Source organism: Stegostoma tigrinum, chromosome 22 (genome assembly GCF_030684315.1).
Source record: "Stegostoma tigrinum isolate sSteTig4 chromosome 22, sSteTig4.hap1, whole genome shotgun sequence".
NCBI classification, from domain to species: Eukaryota; Metazoa; Chordata; class Chondrichthyes; order Orectolobiformes; family Stegostomatidae; genus Stegostoma; species Stegostoma tigrinum.
Window position 1 is genome coordinate 36,741,592 of NC_081375.1, and position 18,867 is coordinate 36,760,458.

General features: G+C 42.6%; 1 protein-coding gene and 1 long non-coding RNA gene across 4 annotated transcripts in view; one reads left to right on the forward strand and one right to left on the reverse strand.

Annotated features, from left to right (window-relative positions):
• The window catches only part of LOC125463782 (uncharacterized), a 28,371-nt gene that overhangs the window by 3,906 nt on the left and 5,598 nt on the right, over positions 1–18,867 (forward strand). Inside the window, exons 2-4 of one of the 2 annotated variants that reach the window (XR_009447079.1) lie at positions 4,260–4,440; positions 5,404–5,631; positions 5,866–6,106. This is a non-coding gene — a long non-coding RNA (uncharacterized LOC125463782). Of the gene's footprint in view, positions 1–863; positions 4,441–5,403; positions 5,632–5,865; positions 6,107–18,867 lie in introns of those variants that run through there. The other variant, XR_007249903.2, reaches the window with a different exon arrangement.
• Positions 1,983–18,867, reverse strand: part of tmem260 (transmembrane protein 260) — a 45,736-nt gene continuing 28,851 nt past the window's right edge. Inside the window, exons 13-16 of one of the 2 annotated variants that reach the window (XM_059653777.1) lie at positions 15,092–15,268; positions 6,899–6,952; positions 5,345–5,435; positions 1,983–2,226 (exon numbers count right to left, since the gene is read on the reverse strand). In XM_059653777.1, coding sequence (XP_059509760.1) covers positions 2,164–2,226; positions 5,345–5,435; positions 6,899–6,952; positions 15,092–15,268 — 385 coding nt within the window. In that variant the 3' untranslated portion in view covers positions 1,983–2,163. Of the gene's footprint in view, positions 5,163–5,344; positions 5,436–6,898; positions 6,953–15,091; positions 15,269–18,867 lie in introns of both variants that reach the window. The other variant, XM_059653776.1, reaches the window with a different exon arrangement.

An 18,867-nucleotide genomic window follows, 5' to 3' on the forward strand; every position in this document is an offset into this window, starting at 1 on the left:
CATTTCAAATTTGTCTCCCCCTCATTTATAAAGTCAAGCAGAAACAAGCCCAGGTATCTATCTAATAAACGTCGGAACAACTGCCAACAATGAAATGGGAAGATGCGGAGAATACTGAGTAAGATTGATTTGGAAAAAGTAATTAATTAGAAAAAGGGAGAACTAATCAAGTTTAAATCTTTTTTGTGTGAATGCAAGTTTGCTACACAAGGTTGAGGTGAAGGTTGCCACTTGGAAAATGTGATGTGGCTGTAACATGGCAATTAGCCTGAGTCAGCCATTTGGTCATTCAGTCCTGCTCCATTATTCAATAAGATCATGGCTGATCTGGCTCTGGTGTCATTCTCCACTAACGTTACTTGACTTCTTTGTCTATCAAAAATCTTCCTTGACTTGAATAAATTTAAAGACAATCTCCTTATTTTCTGGGGGAGTAAAATTGCATATTCTACTAACCTTTTGAAAGAAAGGAACAAATGATCATCTCTCTTCAAAGGGAAACAGCTCATTCTTAAACTATCGCCCTGCAAGACATGTTTTAGATATTCTATGTAGTCCCTGCAAGATCTTGTTTTTCTTGTAAGTGGCATGGTGGCTCTGGTTAGCAAAGCTGCTTTCATGGTACCAGAGATAATGGGAACAGCAGATGCTGGAGAATCCGAGGTAACAGTGTGGAGCTGGATGAACACAGCAGGCCAAGCAGCATCTTAGGAGCACAAAAGCTGATGTTTCGGGCCTAGACCCTTCATTGGAAAAGCTTTCCTGATGAAGGGTCTAGGCCCAAAACGTCAGCTTTTGTGCTCCTAAGATGCTGCTTGGCCTGCTGTGTTCATCCAGCTCCACACCTTGTTTTCACGGTACCAGAGACCTGTTTTGAATTCAAGTTGGGAAACCTGTATGCGTTTTGCACATTCTACCTATGACTGCGTGGTTTTCCATCAGGTGGTCTGGTTTCCTTGCACAGTCCAGAATATGCAGATTAGGTAGATTAACCATGATAAATTACTCAGAGGGATTGGAGGTTTGGTGGGTGGTGGAGCGCAGCATTCTTTCCCCCTAACTTAAGACAGTCATTTTAACTTGGGTGGTGGGGAATCTTTTGTAATAACTATTTGCAACAACATTAATAGGGCAAATGCAGACGTATTAAGGAAAGCTGGCATGGATTTTTTTAGGGTAAATCAGCTTTAACTTGAAATGTTTTTCGACGCAAGAAGGTTGACAAGTTGTTGATGTGTGTGTGAATTTCAAAAAGGTTTCACAACAAATTTGTGAGCAAAAAGTTATAGCTCATGGAATAAGAAAAGGAAAGATAGCAACATGAATACACTAAGCAATAATGCTTAAAGAATATTTGATTCTTCATGTAGAGGGCACAACTATAAAGTTTGCTGATGAACTTGGAAGTATTGTGAAGTGAAGAGGACTGTGTAGAACTTGAGCACGAGGACATGTTGGAAGGGGTGAACAGGTGAAAGATAAAAAGTCCATTAGCAATGTAAAGTGATCTTTTTGTAGAGACTTCTAATGTCGGGCAAGATTAGATAACGTCACGTAAACCTTTTCACAGAATATGGTCAAGATCTGGAATGCACATGGTATACAGAACTGGATCAGTCAAGGCATTTAACAAAGTATTGGATTTACATCCGTAGAGGATGAATATGGAGATAAGCTGCTTACTCTGAATTAGTGCAGGCATTTACTTTAGACACTTTTAAGCGACTCTTGGATAGGCACATGGATGATAGTGTAATGCAGGGTAGATTGATCTTGGATTATAAGTTGGCACAATATCGTGGGTCAAAGAGCTTGTACTGTTATGTTCTATTTATACAATGCTGATGGGAGGAATGTGTTGGAATTTAAGCCTCCCTCCCACTCCATGAACAGTACCGAAAACTGTAAATGTCTTATTTAATCAGCAAAATTACTTTACTATCTAGAATATAAATGACTTACTCAATTTCTTCAATCAACCAAAATGACTTGTTTATTGAGAACATCATTTTAAAAAGTGGCAAAGCGAAACAAAAAAGTCAGTAACAAAGATACTGTGCAGACCTTATCCCTCCTCATCTTAACACACAAATTATACTGTTCTAGAGTGTAATGGTCTTTGAAAACTTTGTATAAACATCATTCTAGGCCAAAGGGTCCAAACTAAGACGACAGCGATGACAAATTGACTTGTCTCACTTGGCTTCCTGTTGATGAGATCAGTTGCTGTCAATTGTAAAATAATAGAAAATCTTTGTAACACATTCAGATGGGAAATTTTAGGGCAGTCCTACTGTTTAAAATGCAACCTTTTACAAATTTACTGTTGAAAAAGAGCTTATCACTTGATTTCCTTCAGAGTTTTAAAATCTTACTGAAACGTTTTCCTCCCACCAGCTTTATTCCATCTGTTTTTCAAGAGAATATGTACAACTCCAAAGAACATTTTTCAACTGAAAGTTTACTGTATGAGGTACCAAATTCATAGGCTGTTACTAAGCAACATTAGCACAGAGACCTGTCCAATATTAATTTTGTCCAGCTATCATTGGCCAAAATCAATCTTTTCAATCAATCACATTTTTTAATGAAACTTTTTGACCTTTTTGAATGGAGTTCTTAAAAAGTCACATGGTAAATCCTTTCCAACCTAGGAATAATCCAAATCTCCTATTTTCCAATTCTTGTACTACGTAAATGTTTCCAAAAACATTAATGTCTGCATCCTGGGGTGTAAATGTGAGTATACTGAAACCAAATGTTTAATATACAGATTGTATTTATGTTACACAGCAGACTCTGGCCCAAGAGGGAGGCCAGAGAATTTTGTTTAATCTTCAATGGAACATGCAGTCATGCTAGTTGCCTTGGAACAATTGACTCGCTGGATGATTTGAGAGGGCAATCGAGTCAACCACATGGCTGTGGGGCTGGAGTCTCTCTCAGTTCAGACCAGGTAACAGCAGATTTCTGTCGCTGACGGACAGTGAACCATTTAGGTTTTTAAAATAATTAGATTTTATAGGAGTTCAAATTTCACCACCTGCTGTGAGCTTATGTCCTCCACACCAGCTTGGTCTGTGGATTAATAGTTTTGTAATTACAACACATCTACCCCTATTTAGTGGATCACACGTGGTTGTGTATTGTGACAAGCACTGGCGGTTGTGCTGTGAAACATGCTGCTCATGATCTCAGTATTTATATTGCTGCCAAGCATTTTAACAATAAATGTTCCTCCAAGTAGAACCTGTAAAAAGACAGTTGTCTTATTTCTGTGAAACAATTCAGTTTTTATGCTTTACCCAGTTGACAGCAAAAAGATTATTTTACCCAAGTGTCTGACAAGTTTGATTTGAATTATTCCAGATTAAATAAAACTTGTTAGATAATTGCAAAATGTAGCATGTGCAGACAGATTACGTGACCTAAACAGCAATTTTATATTGGCCAGAACTGAACAGGAATATACAATGGGTACCAGACAGGTGTGCTGAATAAGGGAGGCACAATATGTTTTATTCTCATGTTAGAGTCAGTGCAAAATTGACCTGAGATTTCTATACAAATGGGAATATGTGAATCATACATATATATTGAAGTACAGAGGGTTTGATGCAAATCATTAGTCACATCCTGTTCATCTCTCATTTGGTTCAGATTCTAAACTCAAACAGGATTCAATGTCATGATTTTTAGTTTTAGGTTTTTTTGAAAAAATGGGTATCCATTCAATTGTTGCTTGTATAAGACTAAAATAAATACTTGGAGGTTTCATAAAATAAGTGATCATTTCAAAAGATGAATGTGGGCAGAGTCAGGTTTTATTTGAAATTGAGAACATGGCTGTGTAGATATTTTTAATCAAGCTATTTAATGATATTACACCTTTGGACCATGTGAGATTGGAACCCATGCTTTGTGGCTCAGAGGTACTCACTGGATACGATAGAATCGTGCACTCATACACAAAACAAAGAACAAATCGATCTAGTCAATAAACATTCCATACATTCACTTAATTTTCGATAGATAATCAGTAGTGCTGTCAAGAGGTACTGATACTCAGTTTGGGTTTGTGGAGGATTATCAATTCTACCTCCATTTTGATTCAAACATGAATGTAAATGGAATTTCTAAGGAGAAAGTGCCCTTAACCTCAGAATCCCTGCAAAATTGAAGTTTGGACATCAGGGCCTGATTTAAAAAAAAAGACATCTATACCATGGTTTTGTCTAGCAGTTTTTTTTCTTTCACAGGTGACCTACCCATTGAGTGATACAGCACAGAAACGCACCCTTTGGTCCAACCAGTCCACACCAAACATGGATTTAACTTTTCAATAATTACCTAGATTCACCAGCAGATTGGGAAGCCACCGGATCAGTAGTAATCCAGAGGGCTCGGCTAATGCAGTGGAGCAATGCATTCAAGTATATGGTAACTGGTGGAATTTGAGACATTTGTTAGTTCAGTAGATGAAGGTGATCAGCCATTACTTTATCAAATGGCAGACTATTAATTCTAATTCATACTGACGTTTCACCAGTGTAGACTGTACAGAACTTGCTATACTGCAAGGAACATGTTTGTAAAATTCTCAACTGCTTAGTGGTACTCCCAAGATATATAAGACGTACATTAAATTGCTACAAACCAGTCAACTGCGAACCAGAGGCCAGTCATCCAGGTACCACTCGGCCACATGCAATGCAACTTAACTAGACTAGATTCATTAACCAAGTAAGCTGCATAACTTGTCGATTTTCTGGCTTCATTAAGTGGTCTAACTGTCAATTTTGAGTATTTGCCAAATGTTCAGAAGGATACTTCTCTGCTGCGTAACAAAATTGGGCAAATTTCCTTCATCACTTAGGAGAACATTAGTCCAAAGTCTGACTGCTTATCTTCTACTTGGTTCCTGCTCTTACTTGTTCCTTTTGTAGGTGTTTGATAACCTCAACAATGGCACTTTTCTGAGGGTCTTCTGGTGCTTTTGCCACATAGAGTGAAAAATGATTGATAGCTTCTGACAGGAGAAATTTTGGGTCCACACCAGCAGCAGTCCGTGCAGGGAGCCACAGCATCCTCTCACACACTATGGCATAATTTTTGTGCCAATTAACTGGGTGTGTTTTTGCCATAACGAGTTCCTTGTATAACTGAGAAAGCAATTTATGAAGATTAGTATTAGACTAAACAAGACAAATGGACTTGTAGCTGTAAATTGGAAAAAAAAAGCTAAGACTTCTGTTGGTTAATGACAGATGGTAGGCGAAAGAAAGGCAAATAGAGCCATGGCTGTTGTTCGGAAGTGGATAACAGATTAAAACAAGTGACTCACTTGATAGGCAAACACATAGAGCTGCACCTTGACTGACTCTGTTTGTTGTGGATTTTCAGCTAACTCAAATAAGAAGAAAGGAGTCTTCATCCTACAAAATGCCAGAAGTAAATCAGACAAACCCTTACTGAAAAGAACCTGCAATTTCATCATTTTTGATCTTAAACACAAAGTGATATGTCAGAAATTAACAGCAAGCATTTTCTGATTTTGTGCGGGGTTTCATACTTCTAAATGCTATTGAAAAACTCATGTTAAGGATTTTCTCGCCTGATCAAACAGCAAAGGTATTGTACTCCTCAATGTTTTTAAGATCCTAAAACATAAATACTGCATTAAGAAAGTTATTCAATGTCTCACTGTAAGCTAACCATTGAAACTTTTGAATATTCTAGTGAATTATGCTGCATTTCTAAGATTATAAGTTAAAATGCATTTTTAGAACTGTACAGTGACTCTGAATATATGCTAACCTGGATTCTGTATACATGTAGTGAAACTTGATCTACTTCATGTTTTAGACTTTTGGATGTAAAGAAGGGCTTACATTCCATGAGCCCTTTTGATTGAAGAGTGGACCTAGTCAGCATGCTTTTGTATCTGAAAGATTCACAACGCTCAGTGAAGAAAATCTTCAGTTTCAAATAGCTGGCCCCTTGTATCTTTTAATGAGAACTGTACAGAGACTACAATTTCATAATTTCTGATAGTGACGACAAAGTAATATATCAGAAATTGATAGTGAGCATTTCCTGATTTTGGGTGAGTTCATTCTGTCATTCTAACACCCAAATAGTAAAGGCCTAATTCTCAATCTCTCTTTATAGCATGAAACTAGTAATCCTAGGAATAAAATACAGTCAACTTTAATTGCATCATTCCCAGGTCGATATATCATTATGTAAGGAGATCAAAGCATGCAGAATTCCAGATGTGGCCTCAACAAGACCCCATGTAATTGCAGTAAGACTTATTTATACGCCAACTCAAATGCAATAAGGTTACACCATTTGCCTTTCTAACCAAAGACAGGCAGCCGAGATGACAGATGGATAGGTTTTGGGGGAAGCTGCCAGGAGAAAGGGTGCAACTGAATTGAGAGGGGCAGCACGGTGGCTCAGTGGTTAGCACTGCAGCCTCACAGCACCAGGGACCCAGGTTCGATTCCAGTCTCGGGTAACTGTCTGTGCGGAGTTTGCACATTCTCCCCGTGTCTGTGCGGGTTTCCTCCGGGTGATCCGGTTTCCTCCCACAGTCCCAAGATGTGCAGGCTAGGTGGATTGGCCATGCTAAATTTCCTGTAGTGTTCAGGGGCGTGTGGATTATAGGGGGATGGGTTTGGGTGGGATGCTCCAAAGGGCAGTAGGGCCTGTTTCCACACTAGGGAATCTAAAACAACAATTAGGGGTAGGATAGAAAGCTAGCCAGGAGGAATAGCAGAGCATGAAGGTAAAGGGACAAGAACATTATAAAGAGCAATGTTTATTAACATTTGTGTGTGTAACTGAAGACAGTGCTAACACTAGTTCCAATATCTGGTAGATGCCGAGTTACCTTGCTTGCCACATTTCTTCATTTGCAATAGCTTCCCAAGAAGCCGGGTCAAACCTGTAAGACATAAACATATGTTCACAGTACAGCATTGCCACATCCTTGCCCTGCATAGCCCACATCCTTACATGACTTGCCCAGTCAAGACTTTGCAATGTCCCATTCCTGTTTTTGCAACACTTTCAGTATCTAATGGAGAAACTGAACTCCCATAAGATTCTCGGAACAAAAACAGCTCTAGGACATAGTACTTATGCTGTGTAGCCACCGATCTAACTGGACTGAGAATCTAACCATTATCTTTTGATATTCACTGGCATCACCATTATTGAATTCCCCACTATCAACATTATGGAAGTGTCATCATTGACCAGAAATTCAATGAACCAGCCATACAAATTCTGTGGTAACAACAACAGGTCAGAGGCTAGTAAGCCTGGGACAAGTAACCTGCTTCCTGTCTCCAATGTCTATCTGTCATCAACAAATCAGGAATACGATGGAATACTTGCCATTTGCTTGGATGACTGGAACTGCAACAACACAAGCTCATTGCCATCCCGGACAAAACAGCACACTTTGATTTCCACTCTATCCAGCTCCTTCAAAATTGACATGCATCATTACCACAAATGCAGTGGTAGTGTTGCACACCATCTACTAACTGCGCTGTACCAGGATTCCAAGGCTTCTTCAACAGCACCTTCCAAACCCATGACCATGAACACCGCCAGCTCCAAATTTCCTCTCCATGCCGTACACCATCCTGGCTTGGAGTTATAGAACATTACAGCACAGTACAGGCCCTTCAGCCCTCGATGTTGTGCCGACCTGGCATATCAATCTGAAGCCCATCTAACCTACACTATTCCATGTACGTCCATATGCTTGTCCAATGACGACTTAAATGTACCTAAAGTTGGCGAATCTACTACCGTTGCAGGCAAAGCGTTCCATTCCCTTACTACTCTGAGTAAAGAAACTACCTCTGACATCTGTCCTATATCTTTCACCCCTCAATTTAAAGCTATACCCCCTCGTGCTCGCCATCACCATCCTCGGAAAAAGGCTCTCCCTATCCACCCTATCTAACCCTCTGATTATTTTATATGTTTCAATTAAGTCACCTCTCAACCTTCTTCTCACTAATGAAAACAGCCTCAAGTCCCTCAGCCTTTCCTCGTAAGATGTCCCTCCATACCAGGCAACATCCTAGTAAATCTCCTCTGCACCCTTTCCAAAGCTTCCACATCCTTCTTCTAACGCGGTGACCAGAACTGTACACAATACTCCAAGTGCGGCCGCACCAGAGTTTTGTACAGCTTCACCATAACTTCTTGGTTCTGGAACTCGATCCCTCTCTTCATAAAAGCTAAAACACTGTATGCCTTCTTAACAGCCCTGTCAACCTGGGTGACAACTTTCAAGGATCTATGTACATGGACACCGAGATCTCTCTGCTCATCTACACTGCTAAGAATCTTAACATTATCCCTGTACTTTGCCTTCTGGTAGGTCCTACCAAAGTGCATCACCTCACACTTGTCTGCATTAAACTCCATTTGCCACCTCTCAGCCCAGCTCTGCTGCTTATCTATGTCTCTCTACAACCTACAGCATCCTTCATCACTATCCACAACTCCACCGACCTTAGTGTCATCTGCAAATTTACTAACCCATCCTTCTACGCCCTCATCCAAGTCATTTATAAAAATGACAAACAGCAGTGGACCCAACACCGACCCTTGCGGTACACCACTAGTAACTGGTCTCCAGGATGAACATTTCCCATCAACTACCACCCTCTGTCTTCTTTCAGCAAGCCAATTTCCGACCCAAACTGCTATATCTCCCACAATTCCATTCCTCTGCATTTTGTACAATAACCTATTGTGGGGAACCTTATCGAACGCCTTGCTGAAATCCATATACACCACATCAACCGGTTTACTCTCATCTATCTGTTTGGTCACCTTCTCAAAGAACTCAACAAGGTTTGTGAGGCACGACCTTCCCTTCACAAAACCATGCTGACTATCCCTAATCAATTTATTCTTTTCTAGATGATTATAAACCCTATCCCTTATAACCTTTTCCAACACTTTACCAACAACTGAGGTAAGGCTCACTGGTCTATAATTACCAGGGTTGTCTCTACTCTCCTTCTTGAACAGGGGAACCACATTTGCTATCCTCCAGTCATCTGGCACTATTCCTGTAGACAATGACAAGTTAAAGATCAATGCCAAAGGCTTGGCAATCTCCTCCCTGGCTTCCCAGAGGATCCGAGGATAAATCCCATCCGGCCCAGGGGACTTATCTATCTTCACCTTCTGAAGGATTTCTAATACCTCTTCCTTCAATCCCACCTAGTCTAGTAGCCTGTATCTCAGTATTCTCCTCGACAACATTGTCGTTTTCTAAAGTGAATACTGTTGAAAAATATTCATTTAGCGCTTCCCCTATCTCATCTGACTCCACACACAACTTACCACTACTATCCTTGATTGGGCCTAATTTTACTTTCATCATTCTTTTATTCCTTAAATACCTATAGAAAACCTTAGGGTTTACCCTGATCCTATCCGCCAACAACTTCTCCTGTCTCCTCCTGGCTCTTCTGAGCTCTCTAATGTGCCCTAACTGAGCCTTCACATCTCATCCTAACATAAGCCTTCTTCCTCTTGACCAGAGATTCCACTTCATTCATTAACCACAGCTCCCGCGCTCTAAAGCTTCCTCCCTGCCTGACAGGTACATACTTATCGAGGACACACAGGAGCTTTTCCTTGAATAAGCTCCACATTTCTAATGTGCCCATCCCCTGCAGTTTCCTTCCCCATTCTATGCTCCCTAAATCTTGCCTAATCTCATCGTAATTGCCTTTCCCCCAGCTATAACTCTTGCCCAGTGGTATACACCTATCCCTTTCCATCACTAAAGTAAACATAACAGAATTGTGATTGCTATCACCAAAGTGCTCACCTACTTCCAAATCTAACACCTGGCCGGGCTCATTACCCAGTACCAAATCTAATGTGGCTTCGCCCCTTGTTGGCCTATCTACATAGTGTGTCAGGAAGCCCTCCTGCACACACTGGACAAAAATTGACCCGTCTATAGTACTCGAGCTATAGTGTTCCCAGTCAATATCTGGAAAGTTGAAGTCCCCCATGACAACTACCCTGTCTCTCTCCTATCGAGAATCATCTTTGCTATCCTTTCCTCTACATCTCTGGAGCTATTTGGAGGCCTATAGAAAACTCCCAACAGAGTGACCTCTCCTTTCCTGTTTCTAACCTCAGCCCATACTACCTCAGTTGACGAGTGCCCAAACCTCCTTTCTGCAACTGTAATACTGTCCTTGACCAACAATGCCACACCTCCGCCCCTTTTACCATCTTCTCTGTTCTTACTGAAACATCTAAATCCCGGAACCTGCAACAACCATTCCTGCCCCTGCTCTATCCATGTCTCCGAAATGGCCACAACATCAAAGTCCCAGGTACTAACCCATGCTGCAAGATCACCCACCTTATTCCGGACGCTCCTGGCATTGAAGTAGACACACTTCAATCCAACTTCTTGCTTGCCGGTGCCATCTTGCTTCCCTGTAACTTTATTTCGGACCACCCTGCTCTCACCCCTTTCTATAGTCGAACTACAATTTTGGTGCCCATCCCCCTGCTGAATTAGTTTAAATCACCCAAATAGTCTTAGCAAATTTCCCCCCAAGGATATCGGTACCCCTCTGGTTCAGGTGAAGACCATCTTGCTTGTAGAGGTCCCTCCTACACCAGAAAGAGCCCCAATTATCCAAGAATCCAAAACCCTCCCTCCTGCACCAACCCTGTAGACACGTGTTCAACTCCTCTCTCTCCCTATTCCTCACCTCACTAGCACGTGGCACGGGCAACAAACCAGAGACAACAACTCTGTTCGTCCCAGCTCTCAGCTTCCATCCTAGCTCCCTGAATTTCTGCCTTAAATCCCCGTCTCTCTTCCTACCTATGTCGTTGGTGCCAATGTGGACCACGACTTGGGGCTGCTCCCCCTCCCCCTTAAGGATCCCAAAAACACGATCAGAGACATCACGCACCCTGGCACCTGGGAGGCAACACACCAACCGTGAGTCTCTCTCGTCCCCACAGAACCTCCTATCTGTCCCCCTAACTATGGAGACCCCAATGACTACTTCTCTGCTCCTCTTCCCCCTTCCCTTCTGAGCAGCAGGGACAGACTCTGTGCCAGAGACCTGTGCCTCACTGCTTTCCCCTGGTAAGTCATCCCACCCCAACAGTATCCAAAACGGTATACTTATTGTTGAGGGGAATGGCCACAGGGGATCCTTGCACTGCCTGCCGGTTCCCTTTCCGTCCCCTGACCGTAACCCATCTGCCTTTTTCCTGTACTTGAGGAGTGACTACCTCCCTGTAACTCCTCTCAATAACCCCCTCTGCCTCCCAAATGATCCGAAGTTTATCCAGCTCCAGTTCCCTAACGCGGTTTTCCAGGAGCTGGAGTTGGGTGCACTTCCCGCAGATGTAGTCAGCGGGGACACTGGTGGTGACCCTTACCTCCCACATTCTGCAGGAGGAACATTCAACTGCCCTGACCTCCGTTCCCATTATTCTAAGTTCCCAAGACTTAAAAATAAAGAATAAAAAATAAACTTGTTACCTTACCAATCAGGCACACAGAATTTTTTTTTTGGTTAGAGGAGGAGGATGGGTGGGAGACACTACCCGGTTAGTGTTTCGGGTAACGCAACCACACAAATATATTACCTCACTCACTCACCAGTCCCGTGTCGGCTCCTGCTCAGCGTCCCTTCGCCTATTCACGAGGTAAGCTTTTTAACGATTCAAAAACCATGACTCATCGGCTTCCCGACAGGCTCCTGCTCCAAGCTCCCGCTCGCGCTGCTGCTGCAGCCAGAAAATATCTTGCTGTTCTGTCACTTGCTGGATCAAAACCCTTGAACTCCCTTCCTAACAACCATGCGGATGTCCCTAAACCTAAAGGACTGCAATTGTTCACAAAGTCAGCTCGCCTTTTTCAGACCAATTAGTGATGGACTCTAGTCCTGGCCTAGACAATGACATCCATAACCCACATGGAAAACTTTAACAAACATCCAGTAAGGAGCTGTAGTTAATCTTTGATTTTGAGAGAACAATAATGATTTTTCTTTGGCCTGCACAACAATTTGATAGCAGTGAAGATAGCCTTCCATCAAAGAAAGCCTGAAAGTGGATTTCTTGTCATCTGACATGAAGTTAAGAAATGCATCATATTTTGGTTGTTTTGCATATTAATGGAAGAAATACTGCAGGATTTTGTAGAAAGAGCAGGATGGGGGACAACTGAACAGCTTTTTTAAAACTGATGTGGACTTGATGATTTGAGGGGCCTTTCTTCTGAGCTTCACTATTTTATCATCACAGTGTGTAAAAGGTACTGATCCAGTGTTCTGCTGAGGAATAGTCAATGCCGATTCTGACCATAATTTTGCTTTGACCCTGCAGAAGCTGAAAATGCTGCTTGTAAAGCATTTCAAACAGAAGTCTGAACTCTGGATAAACTGATTGATTCCAGGATGGTCATTTTATCCAAACCAAATTTGGACACATGTCCATCAGTCTTATTTACAATATTGCCAGACCTGTTACTCAGCATTCTTGGTATGTTTTTTCACTTTTCAGCAACTGCAGTATTTTATACTTGCACAAAAGGTATTTATTGAAGCTTAAGGGTCTAAGTTTGGATCACTTAACCATAGAATGCCGCAGTTAAGGACATGTCCTATGAAAGTAGTGTAAGGCTTGTTATCAACATTCTTGAAGAACAGCACACATCTGAAGTGAGGCAAAGGCAGTAATGCCAGCCTTAAAAAAAACAATGAAAGCAGTAACTACATTGGGCTTGTGATAATGGGAACTGCAGATGCTGGAGAAACCAAGATAATAAAATGTGAGGCTGGATGAACACAGCAGGCCCAGCAGCATCTCAAGAGCACAAAAGCTGACGTTTCGGGCCTCGACCCTTCATCAGAGAGGGGGATGGGGTGAGGGTTCTGGAATAAATAGGGAGAGAGGGGGAGACAGACTGAAGATGGAGAGAAAAGAAGATAGGTGGAGAGGAGAGTATAGGTGGGGAGGTACGGAGGGGAGACGGACAGGTCAAGGAGGTGGGATGAGGTTAGTAGGTAGGAGATGGAGGTGCAGCTTGGGGTGGGAGGAAGGGATGGGTGAGAGGAAGAACAGGTTAGGGAGGCAGAGACAGGTTGGACTGGTTTTGGGATGCAGTGGGTGGAGGGGAAGAGCTGGGCTGGTTGTGTGGTGCAGTGGGGGGAGGGGACGAACTGGGCTGGATACACCTCCTCCCACCCACCCTCCTGCAAAAATTCTATCCCCTATTCCCAATTCCTCCGCCTCCGCCGCATCTGCTCCCACGATGAGGCATTCCACTCCCACACATCCCAGATGTCCAAGTTCTTCAAGGACCGCAACTTTCCCCCAACAGTGATCGAGAACGCCCTTGACCGCGTCTCCCGCATTTCCCGCAACACATCCCTCACACCCCACGCCCGCCACAACCGCCCAAAGAGGATCCCCCTCGTTCTCACACACCACCCCACCAACCTCCGGATACAACGCATCATCCTCCGACACTTCCGCCATCTACAATCCGACCCCACCACCCAAGACATTTTTCCATCCCCACCCCTGTCTGCTTTACGGAGAGACCACTCTCTCCGCGACTCCCTTGTTCGCTCCACACTGCCCTCCAACCCCACCACACCCGGCACCTTCCCCTGCAACCGCAGGAAATGCTACACTTGCCCCCACACCTCCTCCCTCACCCCTATCCCAGGCCCCAAGATGACTTTCCACATTAAGCAGAGGTTCACCTGCACATCTGCCAATGTGGTATACTGCATCCACTGTACCCGGTGTGGCTTCCTCTACATTGGGGAAACCAAGCCGAGGCTTGGGGACCGCTCGGTTCACAATAAACAACTGCACCTCCCAGTCGCAAACCATTTCCACTCCCCCTCCCATTCTTTAGATGACATGTCCATCAATGGCCTCCTGCAGTGCCACAATGATGCCACCCGAAGGTTGCAGGAACAGCAACTCCTATTCCGCTTGGGAACCCTGCAGCCCAATAGTATCAAAGTGGACTTCACCAGCTTCAAAATCTCCCCTTCCCCCACTGCATCCCAAAACCAGCCCAGTTCGCCCCCTCCCCCCACTGCACCACACAACCGGCCCAGCTCTTCCCCTCCACCCACTGCATCCCAAAACCAGTCCAACCTGTCTCTGCCTCCCTAACCTGTTCTTCCTCTCATCCATCCCTTCCTCCCACCCCAAGCCGCACCTCCATCTCCTACCTACTAACCTCATCCCACCTCCTTGACCTGTCTGTCTTCCCTGGACTGACCTATCCCCTCCCTACCTCCCCACCTATCTTCTTTTCTCTCCAACTTCAGTCTGCCTCCCCCTCTCTCCCTATTTATTGCAGAACCCTCACCCCATCCCCCTCTCTGATGAAGGGTCTAGGCCCGAAACGTCAGCTTTTGTGCTCCTGAGATGCTGCTGGGCCTGCTGTGTTCATCCAGCCTCACATTTTATTAACTACATTGGGCTTATTTGGTAAACTGTACACTGAAAATAATTCTAACGGGGTGGTACAGGACAATAGAAAGATGTGGAATCTTATTTCAGGAAGAACGAACTGGTTTTAGAACAGGGAGTAGAGAAAAAAACAGTTTATCATAACACAAATTTCAGGTAATTTTATAGAATATTACAATGGTATATTGATGCTCTTGAAGATGTGTTGTGTTTCTGAGAAGCTATTGAAATAGTAGAAAATTCCTACAGTACTTCCCTAAACCTTTACATAGCAACCTGATAGTTTCAATCAGCAGCTGGGGTGAGATAAAGAAATACATGGCTACTTGATTTATTTAATCTAGCATGAAAACGATGATAAATTTTGCAATGAACAATCAAATTGGAAGAGTCTCCTTACCCAGCAAGAATGTAAATAATCTCAGTTTTACTGATGTTACAGAACTGGGTATAGGTTGGTCAATGGACAGTTTAGTTCAGAATCAGAAAGACTTTTCGCTAATATCATGCTAATCCATTATCCTGCCCTAATACCCGTCTGCACTGTCACATTTACCTGCCATATTCCTCTGTCCAGTTGTACAAGTTCTTAGTGTGCTGGATCCAATATTCTGGGTTGAAATGATTGGTAGAGTGAACCAGCTTCTCACAGACCCCCCAAGGCCATAGAGAGTAATTGTACTTCCAGCTTGGGTCTCCTTCATGCAGTCCTATACACACAAAGATCTGCTTGCTGTAAAACATGTGTAAAAACATGCAACTGAGAGTGCATCATTGTAGCCAGCCAATTCTAAGCGTTTCAAAAAATATCATCACATCTTCACTTCAACAAAAATAATCAGTTGTAACTATTGAAATTGGGAATCAAGGATGATTGCAAGGAGTTCTACTCCCATTTGTTTCCCCAATTGTACAATATCAGAGATCAGTGCCATTAAAGTACAAGAAAATATCTGGGGCTTCAGTCGTGCTGAGAGTTGAAACACATTGAACTGAATAGTCATGGTGCCATTTGTTCTTATAGGCAAACATTAGTGTTAATTGAAACATTTCACAACTTTGTAAAACAAGTGCTCAAAGACTTCAAGTGGCATGAAATTAGATAAAGCTCCATCTGCATTGTCCTCAAGGGCAGGGATAACGTAGCGTTGGATAAAATTCCTTCTACATTGTGCCACGAAAATATTCCCAGAGTAGGGGAGTAGTCACTGAGCCTAAGTTGCAGTCTGAACCAGTCCAGTTTGATTGTTGTGCATTTGTAGATACTCTTGCAAGAGTAACACTACAAATTATTGGCCAGTTGTGGTGACTTTTCCCTCGCTGTAATTTCATCCTCATTTCTACCTGGATTGTCGCTGACAGCAACTCAGCTCCAGCAGCAAATTCCAAACAAACACACGAAACAAATTTCTACTTAGATGCCAGAAGAAAAATGCAGAGATGTTGCATTCCACAGAATCACAAAGGGTCTGTGTTGAACAGTGTACATAGAGAAATTAGACTTCAGGGACCAACTTCAAGCATTCTGATTTTCGCAGGGGATATTTCTTAGTTTTCTGGCACTCTTCAAATTCAGACATTTAAGTTATAAACCAAACTGTTCTCTAAGCATGAATTTGCAAACTCGAAGTCTCCCTTAAAAGGATACGAAAGAAGCAAGATATTCACTGCTGGGCAGACAGCCAAATAACAACTGAATGATTTTCCCTCAATTACCACCTCATGAAAACACCACAATTATCCTCCTTTGATGGCTGATATTAAAGTAAACTCAAAATTTACCATATAAAAAACAAAAGAACTACAGATGCTGTAAATCAGGAAACAAAACAGAAATGGCTGGAAAAGCTCAGCAGGTCTAGCAGCATCTGTGAAGGAAAAAACAGAGCTAATGTTTCGGATCTTATGACTCTTCCTCAGAACTCAAGATTTACAATGTCAGGCTCTTCTGAGTCAACTGGATGCCTAACTTTTTCCGGGCATTACAATGTTTTCAACATGGAGATCACACTAACCACCAAAAAAAATGTTTGCATACAGACACTCAAAGAAAACTCAGAGGGGAACAGAAACTGGATTTCCCCCACAACTGGTTTGTCCTTCGACCCAGATCTGTAACTTCAGTCTCAAAACAATTTATTTTGCAAACATAAGAAGAAGAAGACAATGAGAAAAGTTATTTAACTCCTTTCTTGACCGAACAATAATTCCTAAAATTGAAAAATCAGGTTCAAGGAAGATTTTAGAAAGGAAGAATTTTTTTTAGGTTAAGAATTGAGAGAACTAGACATAAAAACCTATAAAATAATCTGCGTAAAGGCAAGTGTTCCCCAAGATGTCCATTCTCCCTCCTCTCCCAGACACAGCCGAGTGAATTTAATGTAGAGGATACACTACAACCTTGTCCTCCCCTTCCAGCCCCCAGTTCTCCCATACTATTCCTCCAACTCCTTCAAACACAGGTCATTCCTTCTACTCTTGCTGTTTTTACCAACACAGCTTCTGTCTCGAGAGCAGCAGCAGAGGAAACCTCTGGAGGAGTTGGAGTGGCAGCACTTGAGAAAAAACTCTGATCAAAGAAGAAACTCCTCAAAAATTCTGTCTCTGAAGTTTGTTAATTTTGTTTAAATGCAAGAGCAATGTCATTTCAATGCTTGTGATTTTTTTAACAGTTGTCAGTGGAGCCATATTCAGTGTAACTTAAGATCAAGGCTCAACAAATTCAAGAAAGGACAACCCTTCCACTTGAGGAATATCAGACAGATTTGCCACCATCCCCATTTATTATGAGCAGAGAGTAATAGATACATTATACATTTATTTAATCATTCACAATACGTAAGCATATCTGACTAGGCCAGATTTATTGTCCATTCCTAATTGTCTTGAGAAATAGTGATAATCCAGCTCTTGAACTGTGCAGGTGCACCAAGGGAATTCCCAGGTTACAACGCAGCAACAGTTCCATATGCAGCTGTACAGGGCCCTGGTGAGACCGCACCTGGAGTACTGTGTGCAGTTTTGATCTCCAAATTTGAGGAAGGACATTCTGGCTATTGAGGGAGTGCAGTGTAGGTTCACGAGGTCAATTCCTGGAATGGCGGGACTATCATATGTTGAAAGATTGGAGCAACTGGGCTTGTATACTCTTGAGTTTAGGAGGATGAGAGGGGATCTGATTGAGACATATGAGATAATTAAAGGATTGGACAATCTGGAGGCAGGAAGCACATTTCCGTTGATGGGAAAGTCCAGAACCAGAGGACACAGTTTAAAAATAAGGGGTAGGCCATTTAGAACAGAGTTGAGGAGAAACTTCTTCACCCAGAGAGTGGTGGATATATGGAATGTTCTGCCCCAGAAGGCAGTGGAGGCCAAGTCTCTGGATACTTTCAAGAAAGAGATAGATAGAGCTCTTAAAGATAATGGAATCAAGGGTTATGGGGATAAGGCAGGAACAGGATACCGATTGTGGATGATCAGCCATGATCATAATGAATGGTGGTGCTGGCTCAAAGGGCCAAATGGCCTACTCCTGCACCTATTGTCTATTGTCTGTCAGGATAGTGCTTGTCTTGGAGAGGAACCAGCAGGTGATGGTGTCTCCATGCATTTCCTGCTGTCCTTCTTCTAGATAGTAGAGTTTACAGGTTTGAAAGGTGCTATTGAAGGAAACATGTTGCTGCAGTGCATGTTGTAGATGGTATACATTGCTGCCAATGTGTCAATAATGGAGGGCATGAATTTTTAAGATAGTGGGTAGGGTGGCAATACAGCTTGCTGCTTTGTCCTGGATGGTTTCAAGCATCTTGAGTATGGTTGGAGCTGCATCCATCCAGCAAAGTAGAGACTATCCTGTCACATTCCTGGCTAAGATAATAAAATGGACATTCCTGGCTTGTGCCTTATAGACAGATTTTGGGAAGTCAGGAAATTAATTCCTCATTGGAAGCTTTCAAACTGCTCTTGTAGCCAAGACATTCATATTGCTAGATAAGTATGGTTTCTGGTCAATGGTAGCCCCCATGACATTGATGAAGGATTCAGTAATGGTAGTGCTCTTGAATGTCAGAAGTAGCTTGCTTTTTGGAGTTGGTCATTACCTGGCACTTGTTGGTATGATTGTTACTTGCTACTTATCAGTTCAAGCCTGAATGTTGTTCGTAACTTGCTGCATACAAATATAGATCATTTCAGTATTTGAAAAGCTGTGAAGGGCGCTAACCATCGTGGAATCATCAGCAAACATGCCCACTTTGGCACTTTAGACCTTATGATTAGCAAACCACCACAGAACTGAGTCTTATACAACCAGTGAAGTACTGCACCAGA